General features: G+C 37.6%; 1 protein-coding gene and 1 long non-coding RNA gene across 3 annotated transcripts; both read right to left on the minus strand.

Moving 5' to 3' along the window:
• Positions 1-12740: 12740 nt before the first annotated feature.
• Positions 12741-14480, minus strand: LOC110938590. Of its 2 annotated transcripts, XR_002591513.2 has the most exons (3): positions 13836-14480; positions 13089-13201; positions 12741-12991 (listed from the first exon to the last, which is right to left on the minus strand). It is a non-coding gene; the product is annotated as an uncharacterized LOC110938590 (long non-coding RNA). The 2 variants fall into 2 exon arrangements; XR_004894164.1 differs by lacking the exon at positions 12741-12991 and having other exon boundaries at positions 13017-13201; positions 13836-14476.
• A 3279-nt stretch (positions 14481-17759) lies between these two features.
• On the minus strand, positions 17760-19171 carry LOC110940035 (fasciclin-like arabinogalactan protein 4). Its single transcript, XM_022181594.2, has one exon. It carries the CDS (start codon positions 19111-19113, stop codon positions 17857-17859), a length of 1257 nt encoding a protein of 418 aa, XP_022037286.1. The 5' UTR covers positions 19114-19171; the 3' UTR covers positions 17760-17856.
• Positions 19172-19764: the final 593 nt, after the last annotated feature.

Below are 19764 nucleotides of genomic sequence, written 5' to 3' on the forward strand. Positions count from 1 at the left end.
CGAAATGGAAGAAGGTCGTCCACGGCAGAAGATTCCCTAGTAAACTATGTTTACGCTTTGAGGGAAGCCATAGACGAAATGACGGGAGTAGAAGAAGCATTAGTGGACCGTATTAATCATCTGACGGTAGGATTGGAGGGCTGTCTTCAAGAAGTAAACCTCCTGCACCAGAGGTTAAACCTTCTCGCTTCCCCGCCTTTGGTTCCCGTGATAACCCAAAGAGCGTGGAACGTAGTACCAGAGGTCATCATTCCGGCCGAATGGCACGCCATGCACCAAATGCCTCAACCAAGGGTGGTGCAAGGAGTCCCGGTGAGCGTTCCTCCTCAAGCCACTGAAGAGAATGAAGCTACCTTCTACCTCCCAAGGGAGATAGAAGAATGGCTTTGAACAACAACCGAGGAGCCGTCGGCTAAAGAAGTGTTACTACATCGGGAAGCTATTCCCGAAATTTTCCTAAATAAGTAGAACCTTTATGATAACCTCATGTATCCCCTAGTTATTTAGCTAACTATATGTAATGTTTCTCTATGTTTGCAATGATATGATGGTTTCTAAGATTGGTGGTTATTAATGAATAAAACAAACTCATGGTGGTAATGGATGAAAAAGGGAACGAGAAAAATGGACCCATGCACGAGGAACAGAGCAACCCGACACAAATCTCCATCACAGAAGGCTCAACACGGGCCGTGCCCAACCAACACGACCCCGTGCTGAGCTACCTGCAAAAAAACACCCAGTTCAGGTAACTGGACACGGGCCGTGTTCAGCGGACACGCCCCCGTGTCCAGGCTTCTATCTTAATTCTTTAATTTCTGTTACTGGCAACTGACCACGGGGCCGTGCCCGGTCACCACGGGGCCGTGTCCAGGATGCCAGTAACATAAGTCTTTGCTTTTTAACCCACTTTTACACATTCTAATCAACCGAAAATATTATTTTTGGACACATTGAGGACAATGTGTAATTTAAGTGTGGGGGGGATGCTAAAACCTTGAATTTTGCAAATCCTAAATACAAGCCTTACACAAAACTCTATTGGAACCGCTAAACACCCCAAATTTTTTTTTTCAAAAACTTTTCGTTTTTTTTACTATTTGCTTGTCTTGGTTTAATTTGGGAATAACAAGTTCTAAAAATGTTATATTTTTACAAATTTACAACCGATAGCGTCGTGATAATAAAGAACCAATATAAGAAAATTACGAAACAGCATAACAAGTCTAGTTAAAAATTCGATTATATATACTTGATCACATTAAAAACCCATTCCCACAAAAGTGAGTTTTGAGCCTTTATTGAGCATACAAATATACATCTTTAGACTAAATGCTCATTTTTCGTTTCTTGTGTGAATAGCCGCTTGGTTCTTACAACTCTAGAACTTGCCACGACGATACATTCCCGGTCCTTACCAACTTAAACCCAAGTAAGTAAGTGATGGAGGCATTAGGACTAACCATATTTTTCTTTCTACACCATTATTTTTCATTTTTTTTTACCACCTACCCAAAATCCCCCTAGTTAGCCCCTTTGAGCCTAAACCTTTCATTTCATTACCCTAAAACCTTTTCACCCACCAAAAACCTTTTTATTTTTCACCCTTTATTTTAGTAACAAGCTCGGTTTTTCGTAAGCTCGCTATTTTATGTGACTCTCTAAAAAAAAAATATTTTGATGAAGTCAAAAACAAACAAAAGCCATATCAAAGCTTGTTTGTAGAAATACTTCAAAATAAAAAGTCACTAAAAACAGGGTGTGTCACGAAAACCGACGCTTTTTACGATTTTCGCCCTTTTACTAACCACTAACCCAACCACCCACCTTTAACCCAAGCCTAACCCTTCACCAAAAAAAGTCCTCTTGATATTTACAAGGGTAAAAAGTTAAAAAGGAGGAGGATTGATTGCTTGGCAAGCCTATGGAAGGCGTAAGTTCCATGCCGCTCTCGAGTGATTCACTAAAAAAAATTACACCTTCGGCCGAGTGTTGAGTGATCTCCCGTGAGGTATATGAACTTGTATATAAATGGAATTTTAATAAGGCATGCTATGCCCGATAAGTAATTTATCTTATGAAACGTTCTAAATAAATCATAACGAATAGGATTGTAAATAAATAAAAATAAAACTTACAAAGATCTTGGATTCCCGACACTCTAGGACAAGCCAAAAACTTTCTCTTCTACCCATTCCATTTGGGAGTGTAAGCCACATTTAAAGAGTTTTGCTTGAGGACAAGCAAAAGTTCAAGTGTGGGGGTATTTGATGTGTGTAAAATGCAACATATAAATCACATCAATTAAGGCATAAAACTAACCCTTTTTAAGTACTAATGTTGGAAAAAGAGTGTTTTTGTCTTTCTTTTGTATTTTCAGGATGAAATGAGCTCAAATTCACAAAAGAAGCAAAAAGACAACTAATTCTAGCATAAATACAAGAAAAGGAATAAAAGTAGACTGCCCGGACCCTCAACGGCATCCTCCAAGGCAAAGAAGAGAAAGCAGAAGTCTGAACACGCCCCGTGCTCAGCCAGCACGGGGCCGTGCCCAAGAAGCAGCATAAAAGACAAACCTATAGAAGCTTCCATTGCCCACCATGGGGCCGTGTCCAGCGGGCACGGGGGCGTGGTGAAAGTACAGCAGGCGCATTAATTGTAATTGCGAATTACAATTAATGAGGAGAGAGAGTGTCAGACGGGCACGGGGGCGTGTCCAGCGGACACGGGGCCGTGCCCAGCCTTCTGTTCAGTCTATAAATATGAGTGCTTGGTTTCATTCCATCTCATCCCTTGGCACACCACCTCTCTCACACTTCATCCACCACCCACCACCACCATAATACCATCATCCACCACCATCATCCATTGTCCATCGTAGAGTGTGTGAGTCGTCTCGGGATCCAAGATTGATCGTAAGAGTTCTTGACAATCAAGGCCATGTTTGCCTAAGTCTCTTACATCACTTGGTGAAGACAAGTGTTTAGTATAATACTTTTTATTTTTAATCTTTTGCACTTTTTATTTGGTTTTGTATTAATGACTTTAATAACTAGTTGCTTATGTTGAAGGTGATCTTTCCTTATCGTTTGTCCGTGGTGTCTTGGCGTTATTTTACTGTCTATATAAAATAAAAGATTTTCACTATTCATATCTCCACGGTCTATATGGAGGTATGTTGGCTACCTGGTCGGGGGTTAAGGGAACGGTTTGGTAAGGGTCTTGCCCTTATTCAGCGTTTAGAGGTCCTGCTTGGGACCTGGGTCAAATTTAGTAGGATCTCCTTCAATGCCCATAGGTATTGGATGGCGGGGATCCAAACTCTTTGACCCCCTCATAAGTTAACTACTATTAATACTATAACCCGGCTATTTAGGACTGTATCCCTGCTGACTCAGACTACTTAGCCGAGGGTAACGTCACCGCCGAAAGCGGGGCCTACCACAATTTGCATTAATAACTTAATTCATTATCTTTCAATAATCCGACCCTTTAGGATTGTATCCTTGCTGACTCAAACTACTGGGTTGAGGGTAACGTCGCCTTCAAAAGAGGGGCCTACTACAATAACTAAGATAATCTCTTAAACAAGTGCAAAAGTGCGAAAATAATCAAAGGTTATACTAATACACGTGTCGGATCCAAGTGATTCATCTTGTCTATCTGTTTTTATTTTATTTTATTTTTCAGCATTTAGTTAGTTTTTATTTTCTTAGATTAAAACATTTTTCTCACTTTTTGATTTGATTAGACGTTGAGGATAAACCGGTATTAAAAGCTCTTGTGTCCTTGGACGACCTCGGTATCTTACCAACACTATACTACGTCCACGATGGGTGCACTTGCCCATATGTGTGTTTAGTGTTAGTGAATATCGTGTTTTATAAATTTAAAACTTGGCTAAAAGTGTAAAAAGGGGCTTAAATATACATCAAAAATATATTACACTACACGCACATCAGGTTTCATATAAACTTGATAGAATAAACTAAAAACATTAGAAATAAAAAATGTTCTGCATCAAAATCGATTTTAGGGATTTGCATAATCAACTTATTCTTTAACAAAACCATAAAACTAAAACCCCAAAATCAACATATTTTTCAATCCCAATCGGATTTAGGGTTTTGAATCACAATCAAAACCTTATTAAGCATCACAATCAAATATAACTTATTAGACATCAATTCAAATAAAACCCAACAAAGATATTCCATAACAATCAGATCTATGGTTTCGTATATACTTGATAGAATAAATAAAAATGAGAAATAAACAATATTATACATGAAAATCGGTTTTAGGGTTTTGCATAAACATCATATTCTATAACAAAAACATAATATTAAAACCCCAAAATCAACAGATTTTCAATGAAAATCGGATTTAGGGTTAAATCAACAGAAACATAGTTTTAACACAGTAATTAAACGAAGGAACACATGAATAATGATTAAAGAAGGAATTTAACAAAAACAACTTACAGATTTGTAGATCGATATTCGAAATCTGAAATCGAATCAAGAAAAAGAAGAAGTAGATGAAGACGATGAAGAACGTAGAACCATCTATATATGTAGATCCAGTGAAATAATTCATTGTTATATGGAAACCGATGGTATTCTTGGAAGAAGATTGGAGTGAAGATGAAGAGTTGATTGTGTGAAACGGTGAAAATTAATTAGGTTAAAGAAAGAAGAAGGAAAAGAAAAAAGGCGTGAGGGATGCTATGTTTTGACGGTCATTTGAGAAAATGAGGTATTAATCAAATGTCACATGACAAGTATTGGCTTAAGCTAATGACAAGTGGCTAAACATTATTTTGCTTTATTAGAAGTAGTAGATGACAAATTTGGATCATTGAGAGATCACTGAAGTATTATCGTGCCATTAGCGGAGTCACCCGATCATATTCATCTCCACTAGGAAATTATGCTTATACACCAATTCAGGTGGAAGCTCAATAAATCTAGGAACCCCTCCCCCCAAAACTTGAGATACACCAAAACTTGTTAGTAATTATACATGATTTAAATTAGAGTTAAAATGCCCAAATTGTCCTTCTCGTTAGCAGAAAAAATGGATGAAGTTAACCCAGTGGACTAAAATAGCAATGGTGAAACCCCTTTGGATCTACGGGCGAATAATGAAACCTTTGAACTAAACAAACAAAATGGCCCAAGATTAACCGACACCTGAATTGAGCCCTTAGGTCCGGCCTCGGTTCTTTTTATTCAAAGTCTAGGGTTTTGATCTTGGTCAGGTATATCCCAGTTTGGGTCAGTCCTATTTTATGTGATCAAACCAAGGTTTAGGGTTTGATTTAAGTAGTTGCTTACGTCTTGAATACTCGTAGACATTTGAATATGTTTTAATCATTGACGTTTGAATCTTACTAATTATTATGTGCTTGATTATTGTGTTATATGGAAGATAAGCCATAGTGATTTTTCTGATTGTATCAATTCTATCCTTAGTTAAATTGGCTAGAAAAGATGGAAATTGCATAAACTATGGGAAAGTTTTTTTTAATGGTTGTGAACAAAATTAATGTTGTAGTAACTAGTAAGATAAACTATGTTTGTGTAGTTGGCTAACACTAGAAGTGATTACAAAAACCTAGAAGTGGCTACAATTCATCGACGTATGCTTTTGAGTACTTCTTTTAACGACGATTTACGGAGCAAAACAAAACCCCCAAGTATTTGGAAACCTTCAAATTGAACATATATCCAAGAGTCATCCAATCTATTTATTAGTTGAGAGTCTATGTGCCTTAGCTTTTATTTATACAATTAGAGTTTATCCAAATATCCAATCAACAAACATTTTTTTCATTGTTAAAGCCCATTTGAATTACTTGCTAACTACACCCTCCTTGGATGTACTATATACTTTACCGTAGCTAGTCCATAATACATGAAACTCTCTCATCTTTGATCGGGACTTTTAACACAGGTCACCCGCCAATCCGTTTAACCCGTTCATCATAACTAGTTTACAACTTGATAGAAACCTTCAATCTATTTACAGCTTTTCATTGTATCCATGTTTGTGTATCACTTTTCATTGCTTATAATAAGTAGAATCTACTCTAATTAGAGCATTTACATATATAACTATTTAAACTGTACATGTGTGTATCAGACAAAAGATCAAATATAAATAACTTTAACGTACAAAACGTACGAACTGAAGGAAAAGACAAAAAAATGCGATGACATTTTCGTAATTTTCAGTAACTATCAAAATTACTCTACAAATGATCCTGTAGAGTAATTTTGATCTTTTGTAGATTAATTTTGTAAAATGTTCTTATAAAGTAATTTTGTTCTTATAGGGTAATTATCAAAATTACTCTACAAATGTATCAAAATTACCCTGCATCAAAATTACTTTACAAGTGAATCAAAATTACGCTGCAAGTTTATCAAGCAACATACAATCGAAAATTACTCTACAAATGATACTGTAGAGTAATTTTGTAAAATGGTCATGTAGAGTAATTTTGTTAGCATTTAATCATGGAGTTTAGCTTTATAGTTTAGTTTTTAGCTTTTAGTTTGGGTGGGTGGGAGGGGGGGGGGTAGTTTTTTTTTTTTTTTTTTTTTGGGGGGGGGGGTTAGGTTTTTTGGGGTTTTTTTTTTTGTTAGGTATAGTTTTTTTTTTTATCAAAATTAGTCTAAAAGAACATTTTACAAAATTACTTTATAAGATCAAAATTACTCTACAAGAACATGTTATAAAATTACTCAACCAGATCAAAATTACTCTACAGTATCATTTTGTAGAGTAATTTTGATAATTACCCTACAAGCAGATAATTACAAAAATGTCACCGTGTGCTTTTTGGGTTTTCATGCTATTCGTACGTTTAGTACGCTAACTTTATTTGTACAGGAACTTTCCCCGTGTGTATCACACCATTGTTATAATTGTGTTTATGTATATATTATTTTATTTTTTTAACGACATTTTATCCTATATTTATACTCTATACATCTCTATCTAATAAATAAGTAATCGTTTGCATCACCTGTCACAATTTTGTGAGCGCAAATTTCTTTTTGCCGATTCTCTTATTTAACCCCGTCTCTATACCTAAATAAGTAACCCGATAATTATATCTTATCGTAAAATATTGGTTTGTAATTCCTATTTTTTTATTAGTAACTATATAATATTTACTTTATTCAACTCGTGATGTCCATGGGTTTATTCAACTTGTGTTATACATGGGTTTTTTTAAATAGTTCTTTATTTTACACTTATTCAATAAATTACCTTAGTCACTATTTTTTTAAAAGGTTTATATTCATATGAACATGAAGTCGAAATTCAGACTAAGAAGAGTTATATTGTCAATTGTGTAGCAAATGACTAAGAAGTCAAATTTAGACTTCAAAACATCAATCCAAAGAGTGTTCTGAATATTCTTCGATGACTTGAGAACGGCAAATAGAAATGGTCAAATTTTTATTTATATAATAATGTTTAACTTTTATAGGTTAAGTTATAAAAGTGGTTTCCGTAGTCATAACCTAGGGTGTGAAATGATAAATAGTAAAAACGTGAAATGTGGGGTGGGTTGGTTATGAGGTTATATGACATATCTGTGTAGTGGATGGAGCCCTGAACTGAAGTTAAAGTCATCCGAACTCGAATTAGAGAATATCTGAAAAATCCGAACACTAATAACCCGAACCTGACCAACCCTAAATGGGTCGGTTATCGAATCATTTTTCGCACTCAAAAACGCAAATAACCAAACCCGAAAAAAAAACCCCTAAACATTTAATGTATTTTTTTGGTAGATGTGTTTTGGTTTAGCGTTTTTGGTATCTAAAACATTATGTTTTAGGACATTTGAACATTATGATATCATATTGTCAAATATTGTTTAATTTTGATGTTACTTTTAGGTATAATGAATTTTAATTATATTTTGCAAAACAAAATTAATATATGTCTAAACCTGAAAACCGAATAACCCAACCCAAACCCAAATAACCCGAACTCGACTAACCCGAGCTTTAAATGATTTGGTTATCGGGTCACATTTTCCCAACAAAAAACATGAATATTCCGACCTGAAAAACCTGATACCCGAGAAAAAATCCCGAAGAACATCCCTACGCATAACCCCTCTATCAATCATTACTCAACTATTATTTTTAAATTATTTATTTAATATCTAAATTTATAAATTAAAAAAAATATTTCATTAAATTAAAAGAAAAACATCACAATAATTAAAAATATATTACAATCAAATTAAAAAACACTCTAAAACTCAAAGTCCATTTTTCGATAATCATGTTTCATTTTAGAGCCATTTCCAACGTCTTTCCGGTGAGCCATTTCCGTCTTTCCGGTTAGATGGTCGTGCGGCTTCGAGTAAAACTCAAAGTCTCTCTCAAATTTTATATCCCTCATAAGCTCGACCACTTCCTAGTTCTCTTGCATAAGTTGAGCCCCGAGGTCATGTATGTCTTGAAGGCGTTGGTTCATCTCAGAAAACGCGCTACGTAAGTCGGATCCCCCCGAAGATGACTTTCATCTCCTCAATTTTGCACCACTTCTTCAACCGGGTGGTTGTGGTAGCTCCGTCTCGTGCTCATCCGCCCCTTCCTCCCCCGTATGTAACGGATTAACATTGTTTAAGTCGACGTTTTGAGCGTCGGACGTTGGCATTTCGGGTTCACCCCTCGAAGGTTTTTGAATTCTTTATCAGCCTTCTATTTCCCGGCCTAGCGGAAGAAGCTCCTATCATCGTAGGGATATTGGCCCATTTAGAGCTATTACGAAGAAGCTTCCAAACCCTCATTTATGGGAAATTCCCTTGTGCCGCTTGATGTTCTATTAAAGCCGACTGCATTATATCCTCGTCGTTCTCGCCTTTTTTCCAACCATTTATTTGACGTTGATAGATCTATTGAAATCTTGTGCATTTGTTGTTGATATCGGTCCACTTGCCCGATATTGAATCTAGTTGCCGGTAATTGTCCGGCCCCCCTGCCGACGAGACCAAAGAAGAGTGCTCGGATTCGCTTCGAAAAGTCAAATTTATTTTGGTTGTTTGCTTTTAAAAGTACTATTTTTTAACAAACAAATTATATGTTTAAATTAAAAAATAAAAAAGTCTATAAAAAATCTTACAAATATCGGGATCCTCTGATATGGCGACCAAGCTCGGGCTAATGCGTACACCTCTTCATCATCCCATGGTTGCACAGTTTTTTTCGCCTGGATCTCGGTTGTTTCTTTCTTTTTATATGACACATGTTTGTTCTTTTTGGTTTGGTTTGGTTCGGTGGTGTCTCCATTTGTGTCTCTGGCTCCTTCTCATCCGGTTGTGTGTCCGGGACAAAGTCGGGCTCGTTTTGTGATGAGCCGAAACCTTGTGATGAACCGTAACCTCCCATGTTGAAGTTCGAATTCCAACTATAAAAACCCTCAAAAAGATCCCATAGCAATCCGTAATCAAACCTCCGAACACGACGCGACGGAGCAGACTTTCCGGATGCGACGTTTCGCCACGGGTCACACGTGGCAAAGCTAGATTCGTCGACAAGGCTAACCTAAGCCCTAGCTATCCTCTTCGCGTGGCGCGACCGGGTCATGCGTACCCGTCGCGTGGCACGACGGTGCCTGTTTTTAGCTATATTAAGAGCTGATCGGGGGCATTCACAATGGCTCACTTTTATTTCAAAAAACCATTCCCTCGAATCTCCGTCTCGAATCTCGTGTACGAAACCCTAATCGCTGAAACGATACCCCGTCTAATTGATCTGAAACCCTAGTAACGAAAAGCTGAAGTTCTGCCTGAATAAGGTGAGACTTTATACGTTGCAATTTTGATCTCATGATTACCGTTGAAGTTTGATTTGGTTTCTTACACTAACACGTGTTACATTGTGTGTTTATCTAGGAACCATGACTTAAACCCAGGAGACTTAAAAACCCTAAATTCTGAAATGGGAGTCATTCTCTTTTATCAAATGCTTTCAAAACCGTATACGTTTTCCAATTATTACTTATATTATAGTGATTAAGTCTTTGTATTCTTACTGGAAAACTATTGTTAGTATGTGGGGTTTTGAATACATTACTTGCTATACTTTGTTATTTGGACAATGGGATAGCAAAATAGTGATATGACCACACTCACAGGAACTGTCGAGTGACAAATACCTTTGGGTAGTTGTAAGATCTAAACAAATGTAAAAACCCTTAATGTTGTAATTATAAGAAGGTGTCTTTTTATACAAGCGAATGAACTCACTAGTATTTTCTGCTGATCAAATGTTTTTAAATGCATTTCGGGTGATTTACTGTGAAGGGAAGGAAAACGTGCTACAAGGCACTCAAGCTTAAATAAGTTGCTATTTCACTCGAATAAAACGTGTTTTGTAATTAAGGGTTTATCCCCGTGAAAATCCTTTATGTAAATATGGGTTTTATCCCACAATTTATGAAATGAAAACTACAGTGTTCGAAAACTCTGATATTTTTACTGACACCCGGTCCTGATGAAATTTCCGCTGCGATAATTTTAGTAAACACCGATATAACTTGTGTTGTTCAGGATATGGTTGGGGGTTGTGACACCAACCGTATTGATTTGGGTCCCATGAGAGGGGTTGGTTTAAGAGGTTCATGAACCCGGTTTGGTTGTGATTATATTCAACAAACCCGGTTCCGTAGGTGGTTGGTCGGGTGGGAACCGGAGCAACGGGGTAGTTAGGAGCGTTCATTTGTTTCGGGTCGCCACTAGATCGAGGAGGAACGAAACCACAGTTGTAGGGATACATGGTAGAGATGGTGGTTTAAAAATCTTGAGTTCTTTTTTATAAAATATGGAATGAAAAGAATGATGATAGAGAGAATGTTTTAAAAATAATTGGGATGAAAGGTATATATAAGGTTTTAAATGTTTAAAAAAAAATATTAACAAATATTACCGTTGAACGGTAATAATCGCACATCCCAACCATTTTTCATCTGTTATACACATCGCGAGCCAGAACAAATTCAAGCCATAGTGCCTCGGGGATGGTGTGCCCGGGCGCTATAGAGCGTTATAGGGGTGTTTGGCATTATATGAAGCTCGAGTACACACGGTCTAAGTATTATTTCTAATTTATTGAAATTCCATGAGACGTCTCTTTTTTAAAGTTTTACTCTTTTTAGACCCTCTCCTTTGAGGCAATAAGAGGAAAATCCATAAAATGCCATCTCTAAAAATATTTTCTTTCAAAAATTCTCTTTGACTTTTCAATATCACAAAATGTCCCCTCAATACGGGTGGCGACGGTTGTTCTTTTACATCAAACTTCTTTTTCCAATACAATTCCACCACGTCGATAAATCTTGTATTCTAAAAATATCATCGCCTAAGTCGCTATTCCTGTTGCTACTGTCACGGGCATCCTCGCCGACCTTACACCCTTGTCACCGGCATCAATGCCAGAACCTATTTCTTTTTCTCTAAAAACTCTAAATGTGGTTGGACCACCGCCGATGACTAAACAAGGTATGCCTACTGCTTTGCTACGAGCAACAAACATTATAAAGGGGGCGACATGTCTTTAACGTGCGACCAATGGCAAAAGACTGGTGTCACCGATCAAAATTCTTGTATCACTGCTTTCTAAATGATCACAACACAACCAAAGTAAATATTGTTTAGCAAAAGAAAAAAAGCTAAGTTTCAAAGCCCATTTCGCATTAATTTCCAGCAATTACAACACAACAACAATAATCGACTTAATCATCATTATTTGGCGGCCCAAAGCCCCTAAAATACAGCCGCAATCATCGTTCCCACTTCGCATCACAACTTGCTTTCAATTTCTAGGCTATACGAGTAACCGTAGTTTATGGGTGAAATTCAGGCCCCCACTTTAGAGTTTGCTTAGGTCTCCAAAAACGTTGGAACGGCCCTGTGCTTAAGTAATTTATTCGGCACATCTGGCACGTCACGATCGGTGTTGGGTGATTCTTGATGGTATGCGTATCCATCTCCACTCCAACTTGTGTCCATGTTGTGGGAAAGCTTCCTTTGACAGTGAATCACTAGTTGGTTTGATCCAAATAAGAGGTATGGGTTAAAGTCTTCAAATGGTGGGGCACTGACCTGCCATTTGGATAACATGCAATCTTTGGGCTGTCTGGTATCAATTTGGCAAAGCGTGATTTATTCGATTGCTTATTTTATATGGTGACACCAATAAAGACGGTTTTTAGTACGAACATTATCGACCTTTTTTCTCACAAAATGATTGCCATATATAAATATTCCAACCAATATTGTTATATTGTCAACGAGTAGTGTCTTCAACCACAAGAAACGTGTAGTGAATGGAATAATTATAGAGTATTCCTCTCTAATAAATTGAGAGATTTACGTGTGGGTCGCATCTCTTAAAAAAGAGTTGTGAAGTGGTCGTTCTCAAATTTCATGTTTAAAGTATTCATGTTCATAATATAAAAAATGAAGCCTCCTGTTCAATTATACTCACAAAAAGATATCATCTCGTAGTGATGTAAAGAACGCTATCAATATGCCACGTTGCATTGATCGCCCATGCTAAGGAACAAATATTGAGGCAGCTTTAATCCATTTTCTTTCGAGTTTCACATCAAACGACAACTTTAAGCGTCAATATCGTATTCAACTTAGCTCACTTTTGGACATGCTTTAGCTTGTTGCGAAACTTTTATTAAGTAGAACGCAATGAAACCCATATATAATCAATTATGTAACCCATACAGGTATATACACGTACACACAATTTGTGTACAAAGTAGGTCAAAAATTATATTTTTATCAGTATTTCTTTACACCCTTATAGCTGTTTGTTTGTATCCAAGTCTCCTTCCTTGCTCTTAACCTTGTAGAGGGGCAGTTGGGACTCAACTTTGAATTGGTTTTTATGGGTTGTTTATACATCCTTGAGTTAAAAAAAAACACTAATGAAGCAAAACCCTACAAAAAGATGTCTAATTAGTAATTAAAAATAATAAATTACTTATATTAAAGAAAGTAAATCCAAAATCTCCACGTTTTGAATTCAAAGTCTAACATGATTCATCAACAGCAAGTGTAGAACCACCTAAGCCACCTTCTGCGCATTCAATTTGCACAACCCCACCAAACTTCTTCTCTACTTCCAACTCTGTCTCCTACCACATCTGTCTTTTAATATCAAAACCAACCATTATATTATTAATTTAGGGAACTTGACTTACTATTTCTAATAGCTACTCTAGTATAAAAAAATGTATCCCTTAAGTAATGTTTTTTTTTTATATTTATACCTTTGTTGTATTTTTTTGGGGTTAATGGATTTAAACACCCCCAACTATTGCCATTTGGCTGCTGGCACTCTCAACTTTGACTTTGGCTCACACTACTCCCAACTTGGCACATTATTTGTCATGGCACCCCCTTGTTAAATAATCACTAACCTGGTTAGTAAAATTAGCCTACGTGTCAATTTAAGCTGATGTGGCATGTCCTACGTGTTATTTAAACTGATTCATCATCTTTAAAACCCCCAATCCCTAACAACATAACTTCATATCAAAAACCCTAGAAATCAGTTAACAAAGGTGCGTCTAACAAATTGTTGAGGTGGCACATCCAAATGAGACACAACAAATAAATACCAATTTCACTGTTTAACCAATTTGTATGTGATAGACTCTAATTCATTCTTGGTTAATTCAAGCAAAAGTTATGGAATTAGGATTTAGTATGGTAACGGCGACGGGCGACTTAGCATCTCGGAACACCGGCAGAAAGAAAGAAAGACGAGGCAGATACATACCTGACGGCGGCGACGTAGTGGGAGGATGGCTGATTAAAGACGACCGCCGGTTGATGTGTGACCGGATCCGGCGACAGTGGTGACTGGCGAGAAACGAAGGTTGGCTGGATGGGGCTAACAAGGTGCGTCTAACAAATTGTTAGGGTGTTGTGCTTAAAGATGATGAATTAGTTTAAATGACACGTAGGACATGCCACATCAGCTTAAATTGACACGTACGCTAATTTTACTAACCAGGTTAGTGATTATTTAACGAGGGGGTGCCAGGACAAACAATGTGCCAAGTTGGGAGTGGTGTGAACTAAAGTCAAAGTTGAGAGTGTCAGCGCCCAAATGGCAATAGTTAGAGGTGTTTAAATACATTAACCCTATTTTTTACCCCTTAAACTCATTCTAAATATGTGTACCGTTTAGTTATTGGAGATGACCCAATAGAAGTGTGATAATGTTTTTTTGAAAGGCTAACTTCATTCACAACGGAAAAAAAAACCCGAACACGGGCCGCCTAACACAACTACCAAAACACTACTTACATAATATTAAACTTACACTAGTTATCCCAACTAATACTTCTATAATTAGATCTGTTTGTGAACCAAAAAAAGCTGAAAGACTTAATATTGCTGCATACATCTTCCGTCCTTATCGTCTTATTTGAAAACCGTCTATGTTAGGCTATGCGGTATGGTGATGACCCATCCTTGGAGGATAATCCGTCACGTAGATCGGGTGTGAGGATGGGGCAAAGAAGATGAAGGTAAGGAAATAGAGGATGAGCCTAAAATATATATGTATATGTGTGTGTGAGTATGTTTTGTCTTTTTGTGGGTCAGCTCAATCGTCCAAAGGTAGACGCACAGGACGACGATGGGGGGGGGGGGGCGAAATGGTCTAGCCAGCGGCGCCGATCCTCGACTATCCAAGGCCGAAGCCCACACCGGGCAGCCTTAGAAGTGTGATAATGTGATAGTTACATGTTATTCAGATGGGAAAATAAGTACATATGTATATATTCCAATCAATGTGCTTATTTCCAAATTTCTATTTTCCAAATCAATGTATTTATTTAAATATTTAAATAATTGACAAAGCCTTACAAATTGTGTACAAAGTTTTATAGATATAAAATGTCTTACCAATACAACGAAGAGCATGTTTGGCTAAGCTTTTCCAACCAACTTATTGACTTAGGGGCTGTTTGGTAGCCTCTGAATGGTCATTAAGAAGCTACCTCTTAATGGAACCATTAAGAATTTTACCAATGAGAAGGTAGAAGAATGTGACATGTGATGATTTACCATTCAGAGGTTACCTCTTAACCATTCAGACTTGAGGTTACCTCTTATTCATTCAGAGGTTTTAAACCATTAAGAGGTAGCATCTGAATGGTCATTAAGAGGCTACCAAACAGCCCCTTAATTAAAAAGCCAATAAGGAGTTTTAGTGTTTGGCAAATGCAAAAGTCCTTTTCAAAATGACTTTTTGAGGAGAAAAAGTCATAAAAAGTCATTTTTGAAAAGTTAGAATGTTGTGACTTTTTGAACTAACTTATTGACTTATTAGTTTTTAGTCATTTTACATCAATAAGCTAAGCCAAACACTTTTTAAAAAAAACAATTTATTGACTTATTGGCTTTTCTCACCCCATAAGCTAATCCAAACACTTTTTTTAAAAACTCCTTTTCAAAAAGTCATAAGCCAATAAGTCATTTTCTCAAAAGTCCTTTTTAACTTAAATAAGCTTAGCCAAACATACCCGAAGTATTGTAAAACAAAACAATATATTTAAAATTTTGTGCATTCATATAAAACAACTTAAACTTTAAATAAGGTTTAAAAAAGTCAAAGAATTTATAAGTATGCACCAAATCTTAAGTTGTTAGAAGAATCTTTTATAAGATGATGTCTTCCGACGTGCTTTGAAGTTTCGGATACACAACTAGCAAAAAGATGCACAATTTGGCATTTTGGGAGTATGTCACAAGTTGTTGGTTGTCTATCTTTGTGATAAGCATTTGGTATTGGGTATCGATACCGAGCCGTACCGGGTATATTCGGTACGGTACCGGTTCCCATTTTTTCTGTTTTTCGGTACAGGTATTTACGGGTAAAACGTCGGTACCGGTACCACTTTTCCCCGTTTTTTCGGTAACGATGCTTTCGGTGATCATACCAAGTTAGTGAGAAAAGCAAATATGATCACTAAATAGACTAATGAGAAGAGATATAGGCGATAGTTTCACTAAAAGTGAAAAGCTAGTGTTGGTTCATATGGGTGTGTAGAGGGTGGTCAACCAAACCCAGACCGAAATGTTTAGTCATGGGACAAGTTTAACTAATCAGTTTTTGGTTAACCGGTCTCTGCCTAGATTATCGGTTGGTTAATCGTAAGGGTACTTGCTTCCTAATTTGGTGGAACAAGTATTTAACGTTGCTCCCCTTCTATTGCATTGCTTCATCCAAACCTTCTTCAAGTTACAGTCGTCGTTACGCACATACAACTATTTTATTCATATTCGTTAGACCTAATTTATTATGAACTGTATCAATCTTTAACATACATAGATAATGCATACATCATTCATAGTAATCTTTGGGATCTAGAAAAGACATGGTGAATTGGTGATATTTGCTTCGCCTTTTGTTTATAAGAGAATCAGAGCCAGTATAATGCTTAACCGTTCAGAGGCAAATATCTAACCAATCCAGATAAGTGGTCTTAACTAATCAGACTCGGTATAATGTTTAGCCATTTAGAGACATCTACTCGCGAAACAAACAGTCTAGCCCGTTAAATGATGAACCAGTAAAAGATCTGAACCATTAAGAAGAGACCTATTAAAAGCTAAACATGTCACATGGTTGAGAAGGTTGTTGAATATATAAATGGGCTTTTGATAGCAACTTATTACATTCTTTGTTGATTTGCAATGTTCTTTAATTCAAAAGTGGGCTTTTGACAGTGAGTTGTCAATTTGTCATATTCTTAACAGCTTCTTTTAATACAAAAATGGGCCTGCATCGAACTGTTTAAACCGAAGCCCAATAAAGGATTGGGCCATATATGATGATGCAATAAGATCTATGACTCGTACAAAACTCGAGTGTGGTGGCAGCAGTCTACAGCAATCTATCTCGGAATAAATGTCTTTCCAATCTCAGCCGTCCAAACCATTTCATTTCATTTCAAGCCACTCTGTCATCCACTTTCATCACACCTTTATTATTATTGCCACTACCAAACAAGTCATCTGTACTTTTTTTCACATTCACCATTCTACCCCTTCTTCTCCCCCGTATTTCCCGTTCTACCCAACTTCCCCAAATCTCCACAAACTTAGTAATCTCATCTCTAGGCTAATTGCACTCGATATCGAGTATACCCACGGATATCGGATATACCCATTAGCTTGAAAAAATAAAAATTGATAGATTATTAACAAAAGAAAAAAAAAACTAATGTTTACAAATATGGTTCGGGCATGTATGCTACGGTAATCAGGTCAGCTATCACCTAACACCATACACGTCTTATACCCACAAATAAATTTTAAACCAAATTCTTACGTGAATACCACTCCGCGAATGTTTCGGCTTTCAAGTTTACCCGTCAGGTTTGAGTTCGTCTGCTATCCTAAGCATAGTTTGGCTAAAACAGTGTACAACAACGCTAATGTCCGAACAATAACCTAATAACGGAAGCCTAATAAAGCTTAGTTCAGTTCAAACACTGCCTAGAGTTTCAAGATCAGCAGGACATAACTTCTCCTTGCGCGATTTCAAACATTCAAACAGAACCCAGGAACATGTTCCAATCAAGTACATTCCAGTTTTATTTAACTTGCAGAACAATGGAACAACTCTTTACAACAACAACAACAATCTCAACGTCAAAACAAACAAAAACTAAAGGCACAACAAAAAGAGGGTAAATAGTAATACTTATGTTCCTGCAAACCTTTTTTTCCATCAAGAATTTATATAGCAATTAGTCTATAACACAAAACAAAATCCCTTAAACTCATACAAATACATACAACAACAATCCTATACACAAAACACCCAACTCAACACTCCATACCATCCCATTCGAGCTCAATTCCTCCCTCGACCCAGGCGGCGATGACGGCCCGAACAACCCGGGCCCGAAATCTACCGGCGAAGGCGCCCTATCAACCGGAGGCGCGTCTTCAACAATCGCATTCTTCCCGAATATCTCCTTGGGCAACAAAACCCTCGAAATCCCGAATATGGCAACCGGATTCTGATCGAAAACAGTTTGTGTAACGGATGCTTGGACAATGCCGGTGTTTATAGCAACCGACCCGTTAACCCGAGATATGTTTAATGTAAAACTCCCGGCCCCTTTATCCTCGGTCGCTAGTGTCGGTTGAACCGGGTTGACAATCGACTGGAGCGACCCGAGCGGGTAATAAGAATGCAAGACATGAAACCGTAACACGTCAGCTTTTTTATCCGCCGGTAACGACTGAAAGTTCGCCGTCACCGGCAGATCGGCAAACGCGTCATCCGTCGGAACAAACAACGTAATTCCGGCACCACCTTCGTCAGATTCGAATTCTTGAACAACACCAGATGCAGCTAGAATCGATGCAACCACATTGAAGTTATGACCGTCGATTAACGCTTTACTTATGTTTAACCCTAACGGCGGGCGTGTCTCCGATGCTAACAGATCGAAACCGTAGGGTACGATTAACGAATTGACGGTGTAGATGCTGACGTTGTACGGTAGGGTTTTGATGTTGGAAATGACGGTGGCGGAGTTGGGTTGTTGGGAGTAGGCCGCCGGAGATCTGACAACGGTGGTGTTTGTTTGACTGTTGAATGTGACGTTGACGTAGCCGAAATCGTTGGTGGCGCGGCCGGTGGTTTGGAAGAGGGTGGTGATGAGTTTGCCGGAGGCGGGGAAGCGGTGGAGGTCGGAAGGGGAGAGGTATTGTAAGAGGATGTGGTAGCGGATGACGTCAGCGATGGAGGAGGAGGGTGGGTTACGGCGGAGGAGGTCGGATGAGCGGAGGATGGGGTTGGGGACGGCGAGGAGGGTGAGGGAAGTACGGGCGGAGAGGTCGGTGGCGACGGTGGTGGTGGTGAGGAGGTCGGAGAAGTCGGAGAGATCTGGGAATGGGGAGAGGAGGTGGGTGATGTTGACGGCGGAGATGAGGGTGGTGTGGAGGAGTAAATAGAGGGTGATTAGAGGGGTAATATTGGAAATGTGAACAGGTATAGATATAGAAGCAGAAATAGAGACAGCCATTTTTATTTGTTCTAAGTGAAGTGGTGATGATGGTGATGATGATTCGGAAGTGGAAGAAATGAAATCAGACATCAAGAATGGGTTGTATCTTGTATGTGTTGGTTAGTTTGGTCCTTTTGCTTTATGATTGTTCTCTTTTGGTCCTTTGTCTTTGTGTCATGTACGTTCTGGAAAGTATAAAGGTGGAAAGAAAATCCATTCATAAAAAACAAATGTAATCATAGAAAGTTTTCTAACATCATAAGTCATGCGTTTTTTTTGCAAAGATTATGAAGTACAAATATGTTACCATCGATCATACGAATAATTAAAGTAGTTGTGTTTCGAAATATAGTAATTACTGTTATCTTATTCGTATGCTTTTCACGTAAAAAGTTGTTTGTACAATTGTACCAGTCTCGTCTCTTATTAAAATTTATTTAATTAACCGCATAACATGTTATGGGTATGGAGTCTTTTCTCACTACTCTTCATGATAACAAGAACACAATTGGTGTTGTAAATACCAAATGTTTATGTAATTTCGGGTGCTCTCCTGCAAATTACTAAAAATGATTGTTGGTAATACATTTAATGCTAGCAATAAACAAGGAAGACAAACATGTTTATGGATGGTTACCTGTCAAAAAAAAAATGTTTATCGGTGTTTAA

The sequence above is a fragment of the Helianthus annuus genome, chromosome 5 (assembly GCF_002127325.2).
Source record: "Helianthus annuus cultivar XRQ/B chromosome 5, HanXRQr2.0-SUNRISE, whole genome shotgun sequence".
Classification (NCBI taxonomy): Eukaryota; Viridiplantae; Streptophyta; class Magnoliopsida; order Asterales; family Asteraceae; genus Helianthus; species Helianthus annuus.